This window comes from Lepidochelys kempii, chromosome 4 (assembly GCF_965140265.1).
Source record: "Lepidochelys kempii isolate rLepKem1 chromosome 4, rLepKem1.hap2, whole genome shotgun sequence".
NCBI classification, from domain to species: Eukaryota; Metazoa; Chordata; order Testudines; family Cheloniidae; genus Lepidochelys; species Lepidochelys kempii.
Window position 1 is genome coordinate 32,886,338 of NC_133259.1, and position 25,989 is coordinate 32,912,326.

A 25,989-nucleotide genomic window follows, 5' to 3' on the forward strand; every position below is an offset into this window, starting at 1 on the left:
CGATGTTGGCAAATACCCATTGATAGACGTATCCTCCATTAACTTATCTAATTCTTTTTTGAAGCTTTTGGCCTTCACAGCATCCAGCTCAGTGGTTTGAGCATTGGCCTGCTAAACCCAGGGCTGTGAGTTCAATCCTTTAGGGGGCCATTTAGGGATCTGGGTCAAAAATTGGGGATTGGTCCTGCTTTGAGCAGGGGGTTGGACTAGATGACCTCATGAGGTCCCTTCCAACTCTGATATTCTGTGTGTGATTCTGGCAATGAGTTCCACAGGTTAACTGTGTGTTGTTTGAAGAAACACTTCCTTTTGTTTGTTTTAAATCTGCTGCTTATTAACTTCATTCTTCTTATTAATTTCATTGGGTGATCCCTGGTTCTTGTGTTATGTGAAGGTGTAAATAACACTTCCTTATTCACTTTCTCCATTCATAGACCTCTATCATATCCTCCCTCCATCAATCCCCCATTTTCCAAAGGTTGGTGGTATTGAAATCTGAAGTTTTAGTTTGGGTGTTTCTGGGTTTTTAGTCTGGGTCCATCTCTTATATTCGCCCAATACACCAGCGATGTACCATTCCCACAATTTGTGCCATGGTAATAAAATCTATTTCATCCTCCTTATCATAAATTTATATACTTATTCTAGTTGCAACATGTATGCAAGTCCCAAGAACATTGCTGATATTTTTCTGTAATCTTTTGGTCAACAATTAAAATAACAGCCGATGAAAGAGTAAAGTCCACTAACATGTAACGCTCCAGATAGTGAAGAAAGGAATTCCTATAATTTGTTTTAAAATGTGACTTGTGAATCATGTGTAAACTATTAACTTGTTAAGGATACAAGAGACTCTTTAATTTTAGTATTGTACCAAAAATAAAACTTATTGAAAGTTAATACCCAATATCAAACTAAGTATAAACTTGTTGCCACATACATTTAATATGCTTTTATCTCTACAAATATACAGGAAGATGGTGGCTAGCCATTATGCAAGTGCACAGAGTAGGAGGAGGACATATGGATTCCTGACCCCTCACCTTTCCTTTTGTGCACCTGAAAAGGGCCACCCACATTACAACTTGGGGAGCTCAAGGGAACAAAGGGACTGCACACCAGACAATTTATCTGGGTGTGAACTGGGTAGGGAGTAGACAGAACTATAGCTCTGCCCCCTGCCTACCAAACTTTAGTCAGCAGAGCCAGCTGGCTGCTTGTTGTGTACACTATACCCCATAAAGGGGTGTTGTGTCAAGTCACTAGGAAATAATTTCAGTTTGCACACCTGTTCCTCTTATGTAGATAAGGGGAACTCTAATGGAAATTTCTGTCACCACGGAGTATGACAACTGGAGCATATTCTCATGAGAACAGAGAATGTAACACTTGAACACAGGCATATATAAAATGGATGGGGTGAAATCCTGTCCTCACTGAAGTCAATGGGGTTTTGCCACCCAAGGGTGGTCTACTTTTGCAGGAGCGGTCAAGATAATGGAAGTTTGCTAGAGATTAATGATATTCTAGGTGGAGTTGATGTCCTAAGGGGCAATGAACCAAACTCTGCTCTCATCTAAACTGATGTAAGTTTGGAGTAACTTAATTGTTTCAGGTGGTCATTAATCTTTACAGTATATTCCTGCCACGCCTTCTGTTGCCATTTAAAATAAATCTGTTTTTTAGAAATAAAAGGCCCACTTGGAGGGTTTTCTATGATTTTGCTTTGGCTGTCAGGGCAGACTGTGCAGGTGTTGTCACTGATGGCAGTCGGTCTACTGACCATCTCTTGGTATAAAACTAGACATTTGACTGAATTAGATAGGAAGTATTATTACTATCTCTCCACCTGATTGTGCCTTACACTCCTCATCCACCTGTTATTCCTCCCCCTTTCTCAAGAAGAAATGGGGCCCTTTCTCAGCTTCCTTCCCCTCCCACAGACTATAGCGGAGCCTTAGTTCATGCCATTGCCCTACTGTTTTACTCCCTATTCCCACCTGCCTAGCTGCTCACTGCTGCCCACTTCAGATCTTTGCCAGTCTCCTCTCCAATTCTATATACATGAGCTCTCTGTGCTGTCCTAACAAAAATTGCATGTTGCAAGGGGATAATCAATGAGGGTTTCCATTAGCAGGGATATGAAAAGGATAGAATTCATTCCAAGAAAGAGTTTTGACCTATCTTCCTACTGCCCTTATCCCTGGACCCAATCCCTCATTGAATGTAGTGGGAGCAACTCAAACCACCGCACATTCATCAGAAGGGTTTTTTTTTCCTTTTGACTGATCCATCTCTGTCAGATTGTAATTAATCATAAATGTTCATAAATGTATGAACAATAGCCTTTTTTGCTAAAAATACATCAAATTTCCAAAAATACATCAAATTTCTGTTGCCATTATAAAATAAACATATTTTTAGACATACAAGGCATTAGCAGGCTGAATTAGAAAAATAAATCAAATTATTCATATTTCTGTGTCTACTGTCACTGTTTTCAAGGCCAGTACACATGTTAATTTGAGTCCCTTTCTCCAGAGCCTTCTGTGTTTTCCTAGCTGCTGGCTAAATAATAGCTACTGCAGGTAAACAGACATTGAATGAAAACCATGGATAATGATTGGCAGCCCAGGGAGGTGAAAGGCAAGTGTTATTTATAATTTGGGTGTATACACAAAAAAGACATAGTTTTCCCCTTATGGAATGGAAGAAAACAAATCTTTCTGAAGACTGTATTTTTATCCATACTGTGTCACAACCATGACTGATTCTAACATTCCACAGGAATGAAACTGAACGGTCAGAACAATCACTTCCTATTTTTGTAATTTCATTTCTAGGCATCAGAGTCCTCACACCTGTACCACAGGGTGTCAGGAGCAGTCATTTTTAGCAGCATTATTATTAGCAGGGAGATAGCCTGACCGACACAACTTGCAACTGCTCAATATGTATGTATCTGTGTTCAATTGTTTTGCTTAGCTGTTTGTTTTAAGTGAACGGTAGGTTTGAAGATAAGAGACTGATCAGGTTGATTTAATGGGTTCAAATTAAGGAAAAGGAAAAATAACGTTGACAGCAGGGAAAAAAAACCTGACAGTGGGTTCTATTAGATTGCTGATCAGTCAACCAAGTCAAGTCAAGTGAGGAAAAAGCCCATCACTGAGACACTGAAAATTAGATTAGGAAATATACTATCAATCTCACGCTGTGTCCATGGGGTGAAATGGCTTATTTGACCTTACCATAATAAAAGTATCTTCCAACCCTAATTTCAAGGATTTTGTGATACCACCAAGGCTGAACATTTATACAGTAAAATACCATAAAGAGGATTTGTAGAAGGATTCCACTTCCCTCTCTCCAAAGCTGGGAATTTCTTTAGGCGGATATTTGCTCTTTACTTCTGCATCACAGAAAGTGATGGAAGATCTTTGAGGTGACTGCAATCATATTTAGAATGATAGGAAAAGCACTGAATACAGTAGACATGATGAGCTAACAGAATAAAGCTACTTTCCAGGTGGTAGATGAGTCTATCTGGTAACAGGGATGCAGAATGTCCCACTCAGCTCCTCACAAGCAGCAGAAATATAAGGCTGAAACTGCTTTAATGGCACCACTAAAAAGTTACACTGATCTTTCTTATGGCTGGTGATCTGCTGTGCGCTCGGACTCCTGGATTCTGCTATTTTCAGTACGCTGCTGAATTTCATTTCCTTGTGGAATGACAGTGCTAGATATATCAGCCCCTCCTACTGATAAAATTGATTAATGGAACATAGAGGGGAATCTACTTCCGTATTGCAGTGGCTCATGTGTGTGACCTATGTTAACATTCTTTCCCCTCTGCAGCACTTAATCCGTGTACTCCAGGAGACAGTTTGCAGCCTGATCCAGAGAGAAAGCTTCTCTAGTCTGACTGTGGTGATGCAGAATAACAGCGTAGAACACAGACATACAGCTGAAGATGGCAGTGGCAGTAATCCAAACATCAGCCAAGCAGAGAAAGAACTGATCGGCTGGTTAAAATGTTGCTACAGTTCTGCCTGAAATTTGGATCACATCTAGATCCAGTCTGAGGTAGAACATTGCATTATTGGTGGGCTACCAAGGACACAAGACACTGCTACCTAATAAATATAAGATTCTCCAGATAAACTTGCAGGAAGGTTATACACCCAAATCCACATTTAGGCACTTTGAAATTCAGGCCATTTATTTACATGCCTAAATATATATCTAAGTTCATCTCCAGGCACCCAAATTTGAAATGTTTGAAGTAACATTTGTCACAGGACCAGGGGGAGAAGCTTGCACAAACACCTCTTTCTGTACTATGCCTGATTGCAAAGATTGTGCCTAATTGTGCAAAGACCCAACACCTACCCCTCTCTCCCAACCCCTATCCTTCCTGCCCATTACAAATTGTAGCCACACTAAAAGGGTGGAGGTGAGTGGTTGCTTGTGTGGGGGTTTATGATGTCGGGGTATGGCTTCATGAGCCACATTAAAGAGTGGGTATGCGGGGTTTCCCCAAAAACCTGTGGGGACAGAAGTACTGTACAAAACCATGTTGTTTCTAAGAAAGAGAGTCCTTTCTTCCCCTTACCAGGTAATCCCACCTCCTGAGCACCCTAGCGTCCCAGACCTTTCCAGTGTGTTCAACAGTGATGTTCAAGAACTGAGCCCTGTGGTCCACTAAGCCTCGGAGAATGAGTGAATAGTAACATTTTCGGTTCACATATTCACCGCCCCCTTTTGGTGGGCAAAATATTGGGATGCGTGCTGCGTCAGTGACCCTCATACAGTTCAGAAACCTCACCCTCAGAAATCCTGCTATAATTTCAGGGACTTTGGTTATGGCAACCACCAAATTACAATATCCATGGCCTGGCAAACCTGTACCACCACTGCTCTGACAGTTGACTTCCCAAACCCTAACTAATTAGCAACTGACCAGTACTGTGAGATGTTGCCAGTCACCCATTTCTGTACTGGTATAGGTTTCTAAAAAGGAGTGATCCGGCTCTGGAGGTTGGTGGAAGCTGCTCTCACATCTCCATGAAGGGCTGCTTCCTCATTTGGAAGTTCTGCAGCCACTAGTTGTCATGTTAGGTTTCCAAGACAATGTGGTCCCAACACATCAGCCTGGTTCTTTGGGACCAGAAGTGGCAAGGGCATACTGTTGCAATCCCAGCATTCAACACATGTATTCCATGGGACCCTGGGATGGTGTATAGACCCCACACAGATGAGGAAGGTGCTTGAGAGGCCCTGGGTCAAGCACATATGATAGGCAGGAGACCTTTAAAAGGGAGGAAACTGCAGTCATCTGGATGAGATGGAGCAGGATTGCCAAGCAGGAGATTGCTATTTTGACTTCTGGAGTCACAGGTGAAATCCCATCCAGGAGATCTTCACCCCATCCCTAGGGGGAGTGCAGCAAACTCCCAGGGAGAGACCTAAGGTGGCTGCAAGGAGTAGGGGCCCCTTGTGAGCAGTAAGGAACAAGGGCCTGTGGTGGAGCCACCTAGTGCAAGTACCTGGGTGTGGTCAGATTCCACCACCATCTGGGAGACAAGCCTCAGGAGACTCCTTTACAGATCCCCGTGGCCTTCTGGGTCAGCCACCTTCAGTGTCTCAAACTTTTCTGGACCCATTCTGTCCAGTACCCAGTACTGGATCACATGAACATTTGTCCTGCAAGCAGGAGCAGAACCACATCATCATGGACTACGCCACATCTTCAACGCAGTTTGACAAAAGAGAGAGGTGACCAGGAGCTGCCATTGCTAAGTGTGTGAAGGTGGTGTACAGTACCAACAACACGCAGCAAGACGATTCCCAGAGTGTCTCCTGTGACACAAAGGACTCTGGGATACTATCTCTGAAATGGTAGCACTACCATGGCATACCAAAAAGGGGCAGTATGGATGTGGGTATATGCCTGTGCACACCGTATACCCATGCCCAGCACATGTGAACACTTAGGATATGTCTACACTGCAATTAAAAACCTGCAGGTGGCCTGTGTCAGCTGACTCAGGCTCAAAGGGCTTGGGCTGTGGGGCTGTTTAATTGCAGTATAGACATCTGGGCTCTTAGGACCCTGTGAGGTGGGAAGGTCCCAGAGCTTGGGCTGCCGCTCAAGCCAGAACGTCTACACAGCAATTATTGAGTGACCATGCTGATATGATCGTATCCCTTGTCCTACTACTTCCCTTCCCCCCTCTTTGTTTGTTATTATCTTTGCTTATTTTGTCATGTCTGAAATTAGATTATAAGCTCTTTGGGGCAGGGACCACGTCTTTCTTGTGTACAGTGGTTATGATACTCTGAAGCTAAAAAGACAGTAAAATAATGACAATAATAATTAATAACAGCTTCTGTACAAGAAAGGGTTGAGAATCAAAACCCTGGATCTGAACATCCCCAAACTTTGCAAGAAATCTGGGTCTGAACTTTGCAGCTTAGGACCATCTCTGCTTTTTCAGTTGCCAAAACAGTTAGGGCCAAAACTTGGTCTTCTTGAAGTCAATGCAAATTTTACCTGACTTCAAAAAAGGGACCAGAATTTGGCTGTTAGTCTCATAAAAGAAGAAACTGAATTGTTCTGGTGCAGTGATCCACATGAGTTCTTGAAGGACATCAACTAGCCTTTCTTTTGAACTTTGTGTTTGCTTGTTTCAGAACAGCATGCTAGCTAACCATATCCATTAACTACTGGTGTTCAAGCCCCTATGGAGAGAACAAAGGCAGTGATCCGGCAAAATTAAGATAGTTATTGATGCATAAAATCCTCTCTCTCATTTGAGAACCAATATCCATGGAGAAGCTATTGGGCAAAATAAGCAGACATACTTTCCACAAAGAATTCAGACTTCAAACTAGATCTAGATCAAGACACTATTTGACTTATTTTTGAAGTCTAAGGATCTTCAGTAACATTTGATGTTGGACATTATGGATGCAACTTTCCTCCAAAGCCAATTACCTCTAGCCTTCTCAAAAGATAAAAGGTTACTCTGATTGTCCTTAAGATTTGCACCTTTTAACTTTTGCTTTGTGTTTATTTTTCCATAGTCTTTTCTTTAGCAAATACTGTATTTTATTTCAGTTTGTTAATTTATATTCAGGAAAATGGCAACCTGAAGTGCTGCATATAAGCTAAAAATATGAAGTGGTGTGTGCGTTTCACGCAGCATCTTCTATTCCAGTAGGCACTTCTAAGGCTCCAGTCATCCAGGAGAAATCTATGTGCAGTATCTCCACTGACTCTTCTCCCGCTTCTGTTGCCAGTTTAAGATTTTGGTCTCAACGTTCAAAGCAATTAATGTCTCAGATCCAAGCTACATTGGAGATTACATTTTAACCTACAAATCACTAAGACAGTTGCACTTCTCTGGAACAATGGAGACCAGAAAGACTGAACGAAGCATGAGAGTCCAGGGATAAAATATTATCAGTCAACGAAGAACATAAGAATGGCCATACTGGCTCAGATCAAAGATCCATCAAGCCCTGTCCTCTGACAGTGGCCAATGGCAGGTGCCCAAAGGGAATGAACACACAGGTTATCATCAAGTGATCCATGCCCTGTCACCCAATCCCAGCTTCTGGCAAACAGAGGCTAGGGACACCATTCCTGCCCATTCTGGCTAATAGCCATTGATGGACCTATCATCCATGAATCTATCTAGCTCCCTTTTGAACCCCATTATAGTACTGGCCTTCACAAAACCCTCTGGCAAGGAATTCCAGAGGTTCACAGTGCATTGCATGAAAAAATATTTTCTTGTGTTTGTTTTAAACCTGCTACCTATTAATTTCATTTGGTGGCCCCTTGTTCTTGTATTATGAGAAGGAGTAAATAACACTTCCTTATTTACTTTCTCTATACCACTCATGATTTTACAGACCTCTATCATATCCCCACTTAGTCAAGTCTTTTCCAAGCTGGAAAGTCCCAGTCTCCTCATACAGAACCATTCTATACACCTAATAATTTTTGTTGCCCTTTTCTGAACATTTTCCAATTCCAATATATCTTTTTTGAGATGGGACGATCACATCTGCACGCAGTATTCAAGACGTGAGTGTACCATGGAGGCAATATGATATTTTCTGTCCTATTATCTATCCCTTTCTTGATGATTCCCAACACTCTGTTTGCTTTTTTTACTGCCGCTGCACATTGAGTGGATGATTTCAGAAAACTATCCACAATGACTCCAAGATCTCTTTCTTGAGTGGTAACAGCTAATTTAGACCTCATCATTGTATATGTATAGTTAGGATTGTGTTTTCCAATGTGCATTACTTTGCATTTATCAACATTAAATTTCATCTGCCATTTTGTTGCCGAGTCACCCAGTTTTGTGAGACCCTTTTGTAGCTCTTCGCAGTCTGCCTGGGACTTAACTATCTTGAGTAGTTTTGTATCATCTGCAAATTTTGCCACCTCACTGTGTACCCCTTTTTCCAGATTGTTTATGAATATGTTAAGTAGGACTGGGTCCAGTACAGATCCCTGAGGGACACCACTATTTACCCCTCTCCATTCTGAAAACTGACCATTTATTCCTACCCTTTGTTTCCTATCTTTTAACCAGTTTCCAATCTATGAGAGAACCTTCCCTCTTATCCCATGACCTATTTTGCTAAAGAGCCTTTGGTGAGGGACCTCGTCAAAGGCTTTTTGAAAATCTAAATACGCTATATCCACTGGATCTCCTTTGTCCACATGCTTGTTGACCCGCTCAAAGAATTCTAGTAGATTGGTGAGGCATGATTTCCCTTTATTAAAACCATGTTGACTATTTCTCAACAAATTATGTTCATCTATGCGTCTGACAATTTTGTTCTTTACAATAGTTTCATCCAATGTGCCTGGTACTGAAGTGAGGCTTACTAGCCTGTAGTTGCCAGGGTCACCTCTGGAGCCCTTTTTAAAAATTGGAAGTCTATCTACGGAAAGAACTTCCAGAGGAGAGAAGATGAATTCAGAGTCTGACTACCTTTTAAAAATGCTTGAAAGCCTTCCACTGATAAAGTTGTTCAACCATAACCATAACCAGAATGACAATCATATCAACACCCCATAAAAGTCCCCCCTCCAACAGAGTTTTCAATAACACAAAAAATAGAGAAGAGCCAGAGATTCCACAAAATCCACCAGGAACTTCACTATTGCCAATTCCTTTTGGGAGGAAGGCTTTCAGAGACTACAGTGATGTGCAGCAGTTCAAAACACCCTAAGATACACAAATACGATATATTAGCAACCAAAGATGTTGGTGAAGGGCGGGTATTCTTGGAATTGCTTTGCTACAACCTCCTCAATAACCTCATCTAAGTAATGTAGACTGGAGTATTTTGCAGGGTCATTCATGCTGAGTGATGGCATTCTGAGCACCTTCCAGACTACTGAGAGTTTGAAAATGGCCAGCAGTTTGCCATCTTTGGAGGTGTTGCTGATCTTACACAACACTGGCTTCATGTTTTCCTCAATTTTCCACTAAAGTCATGTGACCACACAAATTGCCCTCAATGTAATAGGACATTCTGAAAGTACAAATGGGCCAGGTATTATCAAGAATGATGCTGGGGTAGCATCACCTCTCTGTCTATGCTACTAGCAAGATCACCACAAATTTAGAGTGTGTGTTTATTCTGGCCTAATAGGATGAGAGCTCCTGAGTTGATTAACATGGTTAGCTATTTTGGTCTCCAGGAATTGTAAATAATGGTGCTTTTACAGTATTTGGATAAACATGGTCTATTCCTTATATGGAATATTCCTACTCCATAAAACCACTTCCACTCATACTAAATATTCATTAGGATTTGATGGAATTATAGGTTGCTATTCACATGACGGATCATTTTTGTGTGTGTGTGCATTTTACCCTGAAGGACCAGATGCCCAAGTAACACAGAACTAAAAATACTAGCATATGCAGCTTCCAGCAGCTCCCTCCTTCCTCCACTATGACACCACATTCTGACCATTTTTCTTAACTGGTACTCAAAGGCAGAAGCCAGAACAATATAATTCTTTAAATACATACAGAGCCGCATGGTTCTGAAATTGACTACCTTTGTGCCTTGGGCAAATCACTTAACCTCTCTGGCTCCAGCTTCCCAGTCTTTGAAATGGCATAATACCAAGCTCATGGTACTGAGGGTTACTAAAGGTTTGGAAGCGTGCTGACGATAAAAGTAATATTACAATGTAGCCAGGCAGTATATACAAGCATGTGACTGCATAAACACATCACTCCCAAATTCTATCTTTTAGCTTCTTTTTAGAGTGCTTCTTGCCTTTCAGTAGCAGAGAAGGGAAACTGTGACATCCTTCTGCCCCAGAACTCCAGCAACACATGACATTTTTACACTTTGACCTGCCACTGCTCTGACTGATTAAACCCTGGCAGCTCCGAAGAAGACGAGGGATTAACAAGTGTACACAGGACAAAACTGTATTATGAGATTAGAGGAGCTTAAATTTGCTAAAGCACATGGAACAAACAACACACAAAGTTGTTAGCGGTCCACTTCCCTATTCTCATTACAGTAGAACCTCAGAGTTACGAACACCTTGGGAAGGGAGGTTGTAACTCTGAAAAGTTGTAACTCTGAACAAAATGTTATAGTTGTTCTTTCAAAAGTTTACAACTGAGCACTGACTTAATATAGCTTTGAAACTTTACTATGCAGAAGAAAATTGCTGCTTTTAACCATCTTAATTTAAACGAAACAAGCACAGAAACAGTTTCCTTTTCTTGTCAATTTTTTTAAACTTTCTTTATATTTTTAGTAGTTTACTTTTAACACAATACTGTATTTTCTTTTTTTTTTTGGTCTCTGCTGCAGTCTGATTGCATACTTCCAGTTCCAAATGAGGTGTCATTGACCAGTCAGTCCAGAACTCTGGGGTTTGTAATTATAAAGTTCTACTGTACATAAAGAGGGTTGCTGTGGAATTCCATCTATTTCAATAATGACAACATAGAGTCTTTGCTGTTCTGTTGAAGGATTGTGGAGCCTAAACTGTTGAGGGAATTGGGGATGAAGAATAGCAAAAAGTAGACAGGCTCATTTACCAACTCATTTAAAAAATACCCACCACATTCCTGAGGCTCAGAAAAATGTAATATCATTAAACGACCCAGAGGCATGCTAGAAAGCTACTGTGTGTTTAATATTAGTTTGGAGCTGGTAAAATTCACAGTCGAACATTAGATTAGTCTGTCCTGATTGGACCAATTCTGTTATCAAGTGGAAGGCTTGTTTTTGTTGCTCATTCAAATCTCCTACATCCTCTTTCCCTTAATGAAAGGCTGCTTTGGTTTTCAGCTAAGGTTTGTAGTAACATGGGGAGATCAGTAAGCCTTCACTCATTTTCCCAGACCTTAGAAGGTTGATGCTAACCAGGTTGCCACCTGTGTTGCTAAGCTGATTTCTGGTTTTCGCTTCCCATAGCAAAAATTCCTGAGTCTTTATGCTGGAACTCCAAGTCTTGTTCCCAAAAGGACCCTCACCTCTCTTCACAGGACTAGCAGCAATTCTTCTCCCCATTTATTTTCAAACTACCCAAGATAGCTGTCTTCACCTGGTAGTAAGCCCAGGCCATCTGTCTGACCGTGCCACTACAAGCAGTTTGCTCTTCATCTGGTAAGACCAGTGCCAGCCAAGTAGCCCACTGGTATAATGATTACAAGTTTGAACAGTTCCAGGAGGACCTTTGGGCCATCCTTTGGTTTCATCTTGGTTTAAAAGGGGCCTAGGAGTAAATATTTCACTGGTAATTTTCAGCCTCTACTGGTGAATTAGGTTCAGCCCTATGGCTTGGGTTATCTTTTCCAGTTGTTGTTGGGGGCAATTACCAGGTCAATCACCTTTGTGCTCCTGTTATGCTGCTGTCTGCATCTCCTGCTGTTTGGCTGTGCCTGCGACATCTGGAGCATAATGCTGTGTGTCTGGTTTTGCTGCTCCTTGCACCACACTTCTCTTGAGCTGCTGCCTGCTGTTGCACCAAGAGTTGCAAAATCTCCTCCATGGTTCCCTTTTTCTACAGGAAGTTCTAGTAGAAAACAAACACTAGTCCTCTTCTGGTATGGCAGGTGGCCATCTAAACCAGCAGTCATTTCCCTCAAGACAACACACGTCAGCCTTTCTGGTTAAGGATGGCCAGTGTGGGTTTCTTTCTTTTTATCTTCTGTTGTGTGTACCAACCTCTTCCAGCCGAGATGGTCACAGCTAGATCAGCATGTCCCTCAAGGACAGCTTCCTTCACCACAAGCATCACTTTGTCTTTTTCAAAAACAGCTGCAACTCAAGCTGCTTCACTTCCTGCCTCTCGTTGTGTCTGTATTAGCCCCTTTTTTGCTTTCATCGTGCTGGGGTCTATATATTCCCATTATACCATTAGATAGAGTTTGGCCTATGTGAAAGAAGTTGGTTGACCTCAGTCCATTTCCTCCTGAAAAGGCATCCACATTACAAAACCCAATAACTGTGGCTGGTACGCTCGCTGGTAGTCTCAGTGGAGTGGACAAGGATGGAAGAAGCATAAAACTTGTTCTCTCCTATCAGCCCTTAGGGGCAGTCTACCCTAAATACAGCTAAGCACACGGAAGGATTAGACTTGGAAGGATTAGATTTTTATCAGTAAATGTCGGTAAACATAGGATTCGCCGTACACACACAAACCAACAAAAAATATTCCCATCAATAACAACAGAAATGTATAGATAGGCAAAGCAAGAAAAATACTGCTTGAGAACGAACAGAGTTTGATTTAAGGATGTTTTGTATATCTTGACATGTGATAATGACAATTTGTGTTTTGATGGTTATAAAGCTTTAATGTTTTTAATCTCAATGTTTACTGTCATTAAATAATCACTGTCTAATCCCCACTATAGTCTGACCCCCCATAATTTTTTCACGATTACGAAATCTTAAAATCAATAAAAAATAAAATTCTTAAAAATTAAACATTCATATTATCTGTTGAAATTATAAAAAAATAAAAATCGAATTCTACCAAGCCCAGTCATACTTATGGAGCAGTGTGGGGAAACTTTCAAATACACAGCTCATCCTGTCTCCATATTGTAGATAAATGGATTCAAGTCTTCCTGTAGTGTGAATTCTACAACTTTTTCCTCCCCCAACCTCTAAAGTCATTGTTAAATGCCTTAAAATGACTACAGTTCAGTTTATATAATACCACTGATTTTCTGTATAATAGTTGTGGCATTGTTTCTGCCTCTGAAATTTTTTTTTGCTTTGTTTCTTATTTTCTCAGCTTTAAAATTCTGACCTATAAAAGAAAACAAAGGCCAATGCAGGAGATAACAGACTTGGAAATGAGCTGAAATATGTTGACAGGGAAGTCTCTGTGATTTAATATCTAGCTGCTCAAAAAAGTATAATGGACTTATCTTTCTTCTTCTTTTTGAGCAGGGTTATCTATGGGGCTTTTTATAGTGCCAAAAATCACATATACATGCAATAATTTTTCTGTAACTCTGCTTGATTTCTGGTGCACCTAATAACATTGGAATATAAGAATCAACATACTAGAAGAGATCAATGGCCCGTCTAGTTCATTATTCTGTTTTCAACAGTGACTAGGTGCTTCAGGGAAAGATGCAAAATCCCCTCCATCAGCCATCTTACTCTGAGTGCCACAGGTGAATTATATAGAATCACAGAATCGTAGAATCATAGAATAACAGAGTTGGAAGGGACCTCTGGAGGCCATCTAATTCAACCCCCTACCCAGAACAGGACCAATTCCAACTAAATCATCCCAGCCAGGGCTTTGTCAAGCCTGACCTTAAAAACTTCTAAGGAAGGGGATTCCACCACCTCCCTAGGTAACGCATTCCAGTGTTTCACCACCCTCCTTGTGAAGAAGTTTTTCCTAATATCCAACCTAAACCTCCCCCACTGCAACGTGAGACCATTACTCCTTGTCCTGTCATCTGCTATCACTGAGAATAGTCTAGATCCATCCTCTTTGGGTCCACCTTTCAGGTAGTTAAAAGCAGCTATCAAACCCCCCCTAATTCTTCTCTTCCGTAGACTAAACAATCCCAGTTCCCTCAGCCTCTCCTCATAACTCATGTGTTCCAGTCCCCTAATCATTTTTGTTGCCCTTCGATGGACTCTCTCCAATTTCTCCACATCCTTCTTGTAGTGTGGGGCCCAAAACTGGACACAGTACTCCAGATGAGGCCTCACCAATGTCGAATAGAGGGGAACGATCACGTCCCTCGATCTGCTGGCAATGCCCCTACTTATACACCCCAAAATGCCATTGGCCTTCTTGGCTACAAGGGCACACTGTTGACTCATATCCAGCTTCTCGTCCACTGTCACCCCTAGGTCCTTCTCTGCAGAACTGCTGCCTAGCCATTCGGTCCCTAGTCTGTAGCGGTGCATTGGATTCTTCCATCCTAAGTGCAGGACTCTGCACTTGTCCTTGTCGAACCTCATCAGATTTCTTTTGGCCCAATCTTCCAATTTGTCTAGGTCCCTCTGTATCCTATCCCTACCCTCCAGCGTATCTACCACTCCTCCCAGTTCAGTGTCAATATGTTGCATGAAAGTGTTTCCTTTACTTTGTTTCAAATGTATTGTCTTTTTAATTGGTATGTCTCCTTGTTCTTGTATCATGGGAAAGGAAAACTGAATTTACTAAGCCATCCAATATTTTTAATATCATAATTATATACTCTTGCTCTTCTTTCCAAATTAAAAGCACTTTCATGGAGTCACTCCAGATACACACTAATGTAGGAGAGCAGAATTTGGCTCAGTGTTTTTAATCTTAATATGGATTGCTTCTACTCTTCTGCACCCATGTCTCCAATTATTCTTCTGTCTTTCTTCACTTCTGTGTTATCTTTTTTTTTTTTTAATAAGATGAGGAGCTTACAGCTGAATACAGCATTCAAGGATAAAAACATACCATCAAGTGATTGTAATGGTCTTCATATTAATCTTTATTCTCTGCTCAATAAAGCCTAGTATTTTACTTGGCTTTGCCCTGCTGCCGCACATTGAGCAGATGTCTTTATTGGGCTGCCTCGCAATTTCTTTTTATGTACTTATTCATCCATTCACACCCCAAGCTCCCCCACTTTTCCCAATGTGAAAGCCGCATGAATAGACGAGCCTTACTCCATGCCCTGAAGATCAGTGGGCTCAGGTTATGACTGATCAATATGGGGAGTGACTTCTAGACCTCCCTTACATGGAGAATGCCTTGCCTATGATACCCAGATAGTTAGATCTAGGGATTGTCAGCATAAATGCATATTACATGTCACAGAGGTGCACAAGGATGGAGGAGGTCTCTCAAGTAGTCAAGGGTGCAAACTATATTGATCAACATCAATGCCTTCAATTGCAATGGTAGTAAATAGGAAGTCAATGTAACCTCTGGAGAGCAAACACTGTATATCCCCTCTGGCTAACTCCCTCACCAAATAAGTGTGAAGCCATTTTCTGCACTAGCTGAAGGGTCTGAGAGGTCCTCATGTGTACCATCTTACATTGCACATTGCAATTATCCAGTTTGCACGCCACATGGGCAGGGATAACTATAGAAAGATCCACCTGGAGAGAAAGTTTACTATATTCTAGTTCAGCACAGATCAAAAAGGGAACTTAATTCCCAAGGACTCCAGGAGCAGCTGCAGACCCAGAAGCACTCCCAGCAGCATAGGATGGTCCTAGAGCTCTGGCTCCAGCCTAAGACCGAATGTCTACACTGCAATTAAACAGCCCCTTAGCCCGAGCCTGAGTCAGCAGGCACGGGCCACTTGTGGGTGTCTAACTGCAATGTAGACATACCCTCAGTATACATCTTTGTATGCCTTTCAGAAAGTAATTCCTTTTTATGTGAGGTAAGCTGGTGGAGGGAAAGCATTGGATGAAGGGTTGATAGGGATGAGGAAGAGGGTTATGTCATTGGGGTGAGGAGGGAAAGGTGTGTTGCGCAGGTGTACATCTAGCTGAGGAAGTTTGTTTGGTTATTTTGTTGCCCCCTTTTAAAGAATTGATCTCAGTGGTAGTTTGAGGGTTCAGTTCCTTTCTAGCTCAATGTAGGAGAGAGATCAGGTGGGCTGTGCAGAGGATAGTGTTTTGCTTTAACTCCATGAGGGTGAAGGGCATTTAGGAGTTTTAGTTTTTCCTGTTGTCCCCTTCTAAGACCCTGGAGCCTATGGCAGGGAGTTTGAGACTTATCCAACCCAGTGGAAATGATAATCCATAGTTGAGTTATACTCTTGGGACGTTAAGGAGGGGATTAGAGGAGGGTGCTGCCTCCATGTAGGGAGAGAGGTCTTTCTAAGACACTGACCCATCACCCTTTAGGATATGGTGAGTTGGAGTGCAGGAGAAGTATCTCACATGACTCCTAGAGGCCTATACCAGTTGAATTGGGCACTTTTACTCAAGGCTTCACAACTCAGGAGCCTGCTTCTCCTACTGGCCCATCAGAGTCCAAATTTATTGACCTTTAGTCATTCTGCAAAGCTCATCATTTCTCCAAGACTTCTGCCTTGGAAAGTGGGCTGAACAAGTTGTATTGGGTGCTGGGAAAATCCCAGCTTGGCTGGGTTTCAGAAAAAAAATTGCATATGTTTTATTTACATTTTGTAGATGCACCAGAGCTCCTTTTGGGCACATTTTAAAAAACTGAAGTAATTGAAGTTGCATACCAGAGGTTAGTGTCTAATGTGTGGAGTCATTAACTATAAAAAGAAAAGGAGTACTTGTGGCACCTTAGAGACTAACCAATTTATTTGAGCATAAGCTTTCATGAACTACAGCTCACTTCATCGGATGCATTCAGTGGAAAATACAGTGAGGAGATTTATATACACCAAAGCTCACGAAAGCTTATGCTCAGATAAATTGGTTAGTCTCTAAGGTGCCACAAGTACTCCTTTTCTTTTTGCGAATACAGACTAACACGGCTGTTACTCTGAAACCTGTCATTAACTATAAAGGCAGTTGATTTACTGTAGGGACCATTTTTGAAGAGACAGGAAATAAAATGTAACTATATATAAATGTAACCTCTTAAAGATGGAAAAGAATGACAATATTTGCTGGGGTCAGGGTTCTGAACCCAGCTTTTTATTATTCATTAATGAGCTGAATGAAAGAACTCTAAGCAAGATCTTCAAGTCAAAAGTTAATATCAAACTAAAGGCAGCTGCAAAACACAAGAAACAATGGAAATTAGTACAGTAGTACTTGCATTGTTTACATAAATAGGCTAATAGATGGCATTCACTTCATTGTGCATAAACTTTAAGTGAGGAGTCTGAAGCAAGGAATCAAATGAAGAAATCCTCTACCAAAGGGTAAAGCTACATATTTCCTAGTGCAGAAATTCCCTCCAGGCTTTATCCCAGTGTACATCTTCAGTGAAGAATAAAATCGAAATGCAGTGCTGATGTGGCAGATAAAACACAACTGCATTCAAAAAGAGGTGATATTATTGCAGCAGAAGGCAGGGATACTATTTTACCTCATCTAGTGCACTGTATCCAGAGCTGGTCAACCTACTTTAGAAAATAGGAGAATGCTCCTGAGGCAGTGCAGTAAACAGCCACCCCTAGATAGATGAGGTCAACTTCCAAAGATTTTACTCAGGAAACACAAGTACTGTTGAAGAAATCCTGAATGTCTTTAATTAAATCAATTTAATCCAAAGTCTTTGCACTTCCAAAGCACACAAATTCAAGAGGGCGTGATTTATAAACTAAAAATTATGATAATAGAAAAGATTTCAAATGAAACAGGGCTTACTGTACAACAATAACTGTTAAGGCCCACAGCATTTCCAGGTGATTAACAATCATGTGAGAGTGTTCAAAATCTGAGATGAAGTCAAGGTCAATCATTAATTCCATAAGAAATATGGGGGTGAGAGGAATTATTTCTAATATAATTCATTTGGGTCTCCAGTGAGCACTACAATCAGTTTCACATTTTTCAAGTTAAGGAGTCTTTCCTGCAGAGTGCCGCAAGGACAAACATGTAGAAGAATCCTGCAACTAAAGGTCTACCAAAAAGTAAAAAGAAAAGGAGGACTTGTGGCACCTTAGAGACTAACCAATTTATTAGAGCATAAGCTTTCGTGAGCTACAGCAAGTGAGCTGTAGCTCACGAAAGCTTATGCTCTAATAAATTGGTTAGTCTCTAAGGTGCCACAAGTCCTCCTTTTCTTTTTGCGAATACAGACTAACACGGCTGTTACTCTGAAACCTACCAAAAAGTAGTCACTACAACAGCTACTTAGGGTCTTCCTCTTGTAACCAAAGCTCTCTAACAGTGATTCAGAGACTAGGGACCAAACTCAGCCTGATAGATGTTCAAGGATTGAATTCACTGTGAGATACCCCCAAATCTCATTATATAGATAGCACAGAGAACATATAGGAGTCTGAAGAATAACAAAAGAGTAAGAACATTGGGCTCATTGACTCTGCTGCTTCTATGATTCCTTGGTGCTCTTACATTTTAGGAACAGGAAGCCAAATACATCCCTGGCCTGACTCCAGTGAGTTCAGTAGAGTTACACAAGGTATGAATTTGGCTTACTAGGTTTGTGTCTGTTGTGTTTAGCTATACGCTTTCCTTTTTTTACACTTTATTTCCATGTCTTTGACGTTTCCCAGAACAGCTCTTGTTTACTGTCAGCTTCAATTAAGGATCTTATGGAAGTACTTCTTTTCATATTGAATAAGCTCAGCAGGCCTTTCCATCCAGCTCTAACCAGCATTACAGCTCAGCTACTCACTGCAATTCATTTCTTTTTGAATTTTTAAGTAAAATTAGAAGCTGTGGGCAAAATGTGATCAACTGTTCTGAAATCCTTGCATATCAATAAACAGTTGGAAGTGTTTATGTTCGTTGTAGTATCATGTGAGCAGCACTGAATACGGATAGAACAGCCCTACCATTCATGCACAGAAGCTAGCCCTTATCAGTAGCATTATGACTGTATGCAGCACAAGCCTGGCCCTCACATGTGTATGCCACCCAATACCAACACTAGAGCATTGTGACTTTCCGCCCCACCACGTTAGGGCAGTTGGAAAGGCGGGATGGCTAACTAGCGCTGGGGCTATTGCACTGCTTCTCAGTGTAGATTAGATCCCAATGTAGATTAAGTCCCAAATTAAGGTGAAATAAAAAATAAATCTTAGAACATAAGGATTGCCATATTGGGTCAGATCAATAGTCTATCCCAGCATTCTGCCTTCTGACAGTGGTCAGTGTCATATGCTTCAGAGGGAATGAACAGAACGGGGCAATTTTGAATGATCCATCACCGTCATCCAGTCCCAGCATTTGGCAGTCAGAGGCTTGGGGACATTTGGATCATGGGGTTGCATCCCTGACCATCTTGGTTAATAGCCATTGATGGGCCTATCCTCGAATTTATCTAATTCCTTTAACTCAGTTTTACTCTGGGCTTTTACAACATTTCCTGGGAATGAGTTGCACAGGTTGTCTGTGCAATGTGTGAAGCAACAACTTCTTTCCCCTTGTTTTAAACCTGCTGCCTATTAATTCATATCCCCCATCCGTCATCTCTTTTGTAAGATGAACAGTCCCAGACGTTTTTAATCTCTCCTCATACAGAAGCTGTTCCATACCCCTAATAATTTTTGTTGCCCTTCTCTGCTCCTTTTCCATCTAACCCTTGCTTGTTACACTGGATAGATCGTTGGCAAATGGCATCATTTTGTGGGTGCCTGATGTTGTTAGTTCTGCCTCAGCGCGGGGGACAGGACTAGATGAGCTATCAAGGTCCCTTCCAGTCCTACATTTCTATGATTATGAGTGAAATAATTGGTTCATCAGTTTTCATTCCTTTTTAGGTTTCTAAAATTAAAACTGATCATACTACAAAAATCTGACATGCATTTCCCCCCTTCCCCTCCCAAACTGGTCTGGTACTCAAATCTTCCCTGGAGTTCAAGGGTGGACTCGTAGAGGTGCAGCTACCTGGGTGTGAGAGCGAGCTACCTGGGCACTTCCTTCCCTCCCCACTTAATTTCTGTGGAGATCCATCTCCCTTAGGCCAGGGAGAGATGGAGGACAGGGCCTGTGTCTTTTGGTGTGGGGATGGCGGTGTTGGTATCCCTGCCCTCCCGTCTGACTCACTTTGGCAGTGAGGGCATCACAGGTGCCTTTGTGTCCTCCACACCCAATTACTGCACTGTTTGGTAGGAATTGTTTGTTACTACCCCCTTGTCATAAGGCTGCCTCTCCTGGAAGCACCCCCTGCTCAGAGCATGCCTGCCTCCGGTTCCCAAATCAGATAACTAAAGACTGTACACAGGCTCTCTTGCTTGAATAATACATCACTTGGGAGCCAGGTTATTACAAAACATACTGCAAATCAGCCCATAACCAAAGTCCCCAAACACAGTCCATATCCACACCCAGTGCATGTAGTCCTTAAAATCCTGATCTTCCCTGCATGAACCCCAAAAGCCTCTCTACTGGGAGATCATCTTTACCAGGGAAGCATCCCTCACTTCCTCCTTGCCCTCTCACAGTTTGTTGGGGTCCAGCTCTCCAGTCCTGGAAACATCAGCAGATAAGCTCCTCCACTGATCCCCCTACTTCAGCTCTCTCTGGCCCTTGGCTTTGGCTTTCTAGATTACAGCCAGCAGGTATCTCCCTCTACTGCTCACTGGCCTTCAGCCCTAGCTCTCTGGCTTGGGGATGCCAACTAGCAAATACCTCTTGCTGCTCTCCTACCTTCAGCCTTCTGCCTGGAACCACAATCAATCTCCTGGCTCTGGCAGCTCTCATCTCCTGCCCTTCTCCTGAATGACCCAGGCAGCTCTGACTCCCCATGTCTCTTGCTCAGGTCACCGAGTCTCTTTGTAGCCCCAGGTATTGCCTAGCCTCCTTCATTGGTCAAATGGGAGCACCAGCACAGAGGAGTTGGACCTACTTCATTCAAAGCCACCAGAGGTCATCCTGTAACACTCCTCTCTGCCTCAGACTGGTGGAGAGGTCTCTGTTTTTTGTCCCTGGCTAGCTCAGCAGCCTAGCTGCCTCCTGGTGCCATCTCCTGCTATTTCTACCATAGATTCCCCCTCAGATGTCAACAGGGCACAAAGCTTATTTTTGGGATGGGAAGGATGGCCCTGCCCAGAAGCCCTAAATCCCCCCATTAAAAAAATGTACACCCATATTGGGCCATAACTACACCTGACACTCACTTTTCAGTAAAGAGATGATCAGTGACAAAGGAATGCTCAAGCATAGGTAACAGCTTTACCATATTTGCTTTATAGAAAGCAACAATCTATGCTATGTGTCATGTTAATAAATATGTCATTGCTTGTTTGGTTTTTTTTTATGGTATTTGCTGCTGCTGTTGTTTTCAAGACTTAGCACAAATCATTTTTTTTTGAACCATCTCACCCAGATATGCTTTCCCGCCCTTCCCTGTAAAGGTATAAATACTCATACTTTCACTTCCCATATAGAAATCTGCAAATCTTCTCATAATTACAATAACTAATCCACTCTGCTACATCTTCAATAGGTTCAACTGATAGCACTTTTTACCTTTAAATAAAAAAACACTCAGAGTGGGCTGAAATCATAACACTTTTTTTGGCTAAAGAAGCAAAGAAAAAGCCAGACACATTTAATATTTCACTTTATAAGTGTTTAACAAGCCACTCTGTTTCAAGGCATCTTATTTTATATCTGCTCTCTCTCTCTCTCTCCTTGTATCTTTAAACCAGATCAAAAAGAGAAAGTAAATTGTAAGTGTTAAGACCATGATGATCTGCAATGTTGGCCCCTATAACCAGAGCTTATGCTCTGACCAAGTTCATTCAAAGGCACTGATTTTCCCAAATCATGTCTAATTTTGATCAACAGACAAAAAAGAAAAGAAAAGAAAGAAAACCAGACATAATGCAAAACAGATTCCAGTTGTACACTTGATTATTACATTGGTTTCTTTCTTTTAGAGCTGCCTGAAAACATCTGAGTAAGAGTTAACTTGGAGCTCGCCAAGACACAAACCTTCTCTTTCTTTGGCTTCTATTTGAAATCTTTGATTTGGACACAAGATATTAAGTTACTTCAATACCAGCCAGTTTTGTTGATCTTGTGCCTAGGAATGTCACACAACATTGTGTCTGAGTGGAGGCTGTGACATTTGAAAGTGAGTAGACAAAAGTGATTTGTAAAGCTGTGGTCAGAGCCATCTCTAAACAGGGTGGGGAAAGATTACCCCAGAAGAACCTCTTGCACAGCACTGTGCGTATATCTTTCGGAGCATGTAACAGCTGCATTTAGGTCTGAGGACCAGCTATCCAGGTGAAACTGTATCCAATTCTCTTTAAAAAACACTGAAGTGTATCCATTGCAACAGCAAGAGTTAAGCCATACAGCTCCTCATCAATTTAAACAGGAGTCATGCAGCCAAATTGTTGCACCTTATTCTGAATACAGACACTGTCATGATGAAATAAGTAAACACAGGAGACACAAGTTCTGCCTCTGGACCAAGTGAAAAACAGGTGAGTCACAGCAGCTGAAAACTGAATGCTTCTGTTCCACCCGTTAAATTCCTCCATTATGAGTTTAAAACAAATTGGAGATTTCCATGTTCAGTTCTCATCTACTTTGATATCAAGAAAATAGATTATACATTGAGCCTGAAACTAGAATCCTTACTCACAGAAGTAGACCTTACTCTCAGAAGTTGCCCTTGCAAGAGCAGGTTCTATTTGATTCACATTACCTGATGTTTGGTTATGGAAATGAAAGTTCTCTAGTGTCTAAATCATATTGTAAGCCACATTTTTGGAAGTATCTCAAATGGCTCATACAACATAAAACACTAATTGCATTGGCTAAGGAAGTAAATACATCCCTGGCTACCAGTTTGTATGTGCAGTTCTAAAAGATCTCTTGGAAAACTGGTCCTGTATGTGTGAAAATAGAAAAATTTTAAAGGTATAAATTTTGAAACAAAAGTGAAGATATATAATTTTATTGCCAATTCTTCTGCCTATAACGACATGGAGTAACATGGTAAAACAATGACTCTGTAACTGAGGGAAAACAACTGAAAGAAACTACAAAGATTTTTTTAAAAACCTTGGAAATTTTATTGCACAAAATCTGTGGTGGAAGTTCAAGGAAATCCTTGGTTGGTAAAACAAACAAACAACAATAACAAGAGGAAAAAATAAGAGGTAATAGCAAAAGTTGAGGCTTCCTAGCAGTTACACCATTATCTGTGAACTTTCTGAAAGCTGCTGACAGAGCTTTGGCATATGATCATCTCCTAACTGCTGATTAACACAGTGCTGTTTTATATTTAACTCAGAGCAGAGCAAGAGGAGTAGGGGGTGGGGCTGAACTGCTTATAAGGAGAGTAGAGTAGTAACAGTGTTCTTCTGTGTCAGTTTCCTCTGTCTTCCTCCACAGCTGCACTCCTCTGGATCAGCCACTTTTCCTCTGGTTCAGATGAGTGCTATCTTTAATTAATTGAGTGCATGGTGGAAGGAGAGGTGGGAGAAACAGACTGAAAGGCTATAAATACACCATTAAAATACAAACCAAATCTGCTGGGCTTACTAAAAACAAGCAGTGCGGAGGAGCTTAATAAGCCTTTTTACAGCTAACGTTTAGCTTTGAAAGAAGACAGGGAGCAAAGATGCAGGGAATGGATTTTGAGGATAAGAAGTCCAAGAGGTATTGCATGAAGAAAAAGCATGTGGCCATCATCTGTGCAGTAGTGGCTGCAATAGGTTTAGCTGTGGGACTTGGCGTGGGATTAAGCAGACCTGAGCCTTGCCAACCTTCCAGAGGGACAGAACAGCCAGCAACCACTACCCCTGGGACAGTAGAGCCACACCACTGCCCTCCCAAAAATGATGCGAGTGGAGAATGGATAAATTTCAGGCTACCCACTTACATTAACCCAGAACACTACGAGCTGGAAATGAAACCTGAGATGGATGCAGATATCTACACAGGGACAGTCAACATCTCCATCAAGTTGGATAAACCTACCAAATACTTGTGGCTTCACCTCCGAGCGATCAAGATCACAGAGATGCCCATGCTCTGGAAAGCCTCGGGGCAGCAGATTGCACTGACAGAGTGTTTTGAATATGAACAACACGAATATGTAGTGATGGGGGCAAAAGACATGCTCTCTGCTACTACTGAAAATGACACCTATCTACTAACCCTGAAGTTCCAAGGCTGGCTGAATGGCTCCCTGGTTGGATTTTATAGAACCACCTACACTGAGAATGGAGTGACCAAGTAAACCAATTTTTTTCAAACGTTGACTTGCACATCTATTTCTACTTGCTCAGACCTGTTCTGTCCCTTTCTCACTTTCTCTCTGTCACCAAATTGCTATATTTCTGGGCTTTCTTTTAATTTTCCTTGTTCCCCCAGGAAGGTTCAGCATTAAGAATGCCAAAGCAGTCTCTGGGCGGCTGCTTACAAGGAAATATGGGTTAGAGTTTTTATTCTGAAAAACATTTTGGAACTCTACTGCGCATAGTCTATCCCTGATCTTTGCAAACTCACATCTGGGAGTTGTATGCAGGGACTGAGTCCTATCTGTTGCTTTATATGTGTAGTCTGGTACATAACATGCAGCTCTGTATGTTGTTTTCTATCATTCCCCAAAGTAAGAGCCTTTCAGTGAAATGCTAACTAACTAGGATTGTGGTAGCTTTTTTGACATAACCGCTTTGATGTTGTAAGCAAAAGGAATGTCAGAATCAGAGCTCCACTTTTCCTTCCCCGGCTGGTTTAAATTACACATATGCAGGTTTGAAATTTGGAGGATATCTATGATTTGACATATTTCTGCTCCAGCACATCCCTTGTAATGAGACCAATGGTTGCAAAGGTTTAGCCACAATCAAAGAACCAAAATGTATGTACTTTTCATGGTTCAATTAACCCTTTCCCTGCCTCAGATCTCCACTACTTCAAAGGTAGGGCTTGAAAAATCTGCTAGCCAGTGCTAAGTGGCAAACTTTCCCTGGTGAGTATGTGTTAGGAAAGGGGCACTAAAACCATCACTTTCTTTTACATTTCTGACTTAATTTTTTAAAAGTGACATTTCCTGCCCTGATACATAGAAGATAACCTGGAAAATGCAGACAGGCTGTTGGAATACCTCCTAGCTTTCCTGAACAGCAGCAGAGTGAAATTAACAACTCTAGTCAGTTTTCATTGTTGCTATTCAGAACCCTGGGGTGCAACAGGCAAGAGTTATGTCACCTTCACTCTGCTGCTGACTGGCAATACCATGAGCAAAAGCAAAGGCAGGCACTGGCAAGGGAGGATGCAAGGGCAGAGAGAAGAGCAAACGTCAACTGGGTCCCTGCCCCATACCTATATAAATGGGTTGCAGCAGCAATTTGATCTAAGAGGGAGCCATATGGGGAGCATCTGAGCCCCCAGTTGGCTCTTCAGCTCTATTCCCTCCCTACTAACCATATGCAGCTCCTCTGTTATCAATCTAGATAAGGTTCTTATGGCCCTAGCATCTAACAGCCTCATAATCATTAACACATTTAGTCTCACAACACCCCTGTAAAGTAGGGCATTGTTATTTCTAGTTTATTGAGGGGGAGAGAGAGAAAAGTGACTTGCCCAAGGTAACACAAGAAATCTGTCTGAGAATCAGGGACAAAACCCAGATTTCCTAAAGCCCGGTTCAGAGTCTTCACCACAAGCTCATCTTTCATCCCACCCTTCTGTCAGCCACCAGGCCTCAGTTTCAGAAATAGGAGGGAAAGGTGGAACAGCAGCTCAAACGTGAAAGCTGGAGGCATCCTGTCTTCATAGCAAGTGTGTGTAGCAAATGGTGGGAAGGGGATATGTGTATGTGTGTGTATGGATATTGGAGACAAAAAACTG

At 41.7% G+C, this 25,989-nt stretch overlaps 1 protein-coding gene across 1 annotated transcript in view; it reads left to right on the forward strand.

Annotated features, from left to right (window-relative positions):
- Positions 1–23,506: 23,506 nt before the first annotated feature.
- Positions 23,507–25,989, forward strand: part of ENPEP (glutamyl aminopeptidase) — a 49,288-nt gene continuing 46,805 nt past the window's right edge. The window contains exon 1 of the mRNA XM_073340050.1: positions 23,507–24,369. Coding sequence (XP_073196151.1) covers positions 23,753–24,369 — 617 coding nt within the window. The 5' untranslated portion in view covers positions 23,507–23,752. The remainder of the gene's footprint in view (positions 24,370–25,989) is intronic.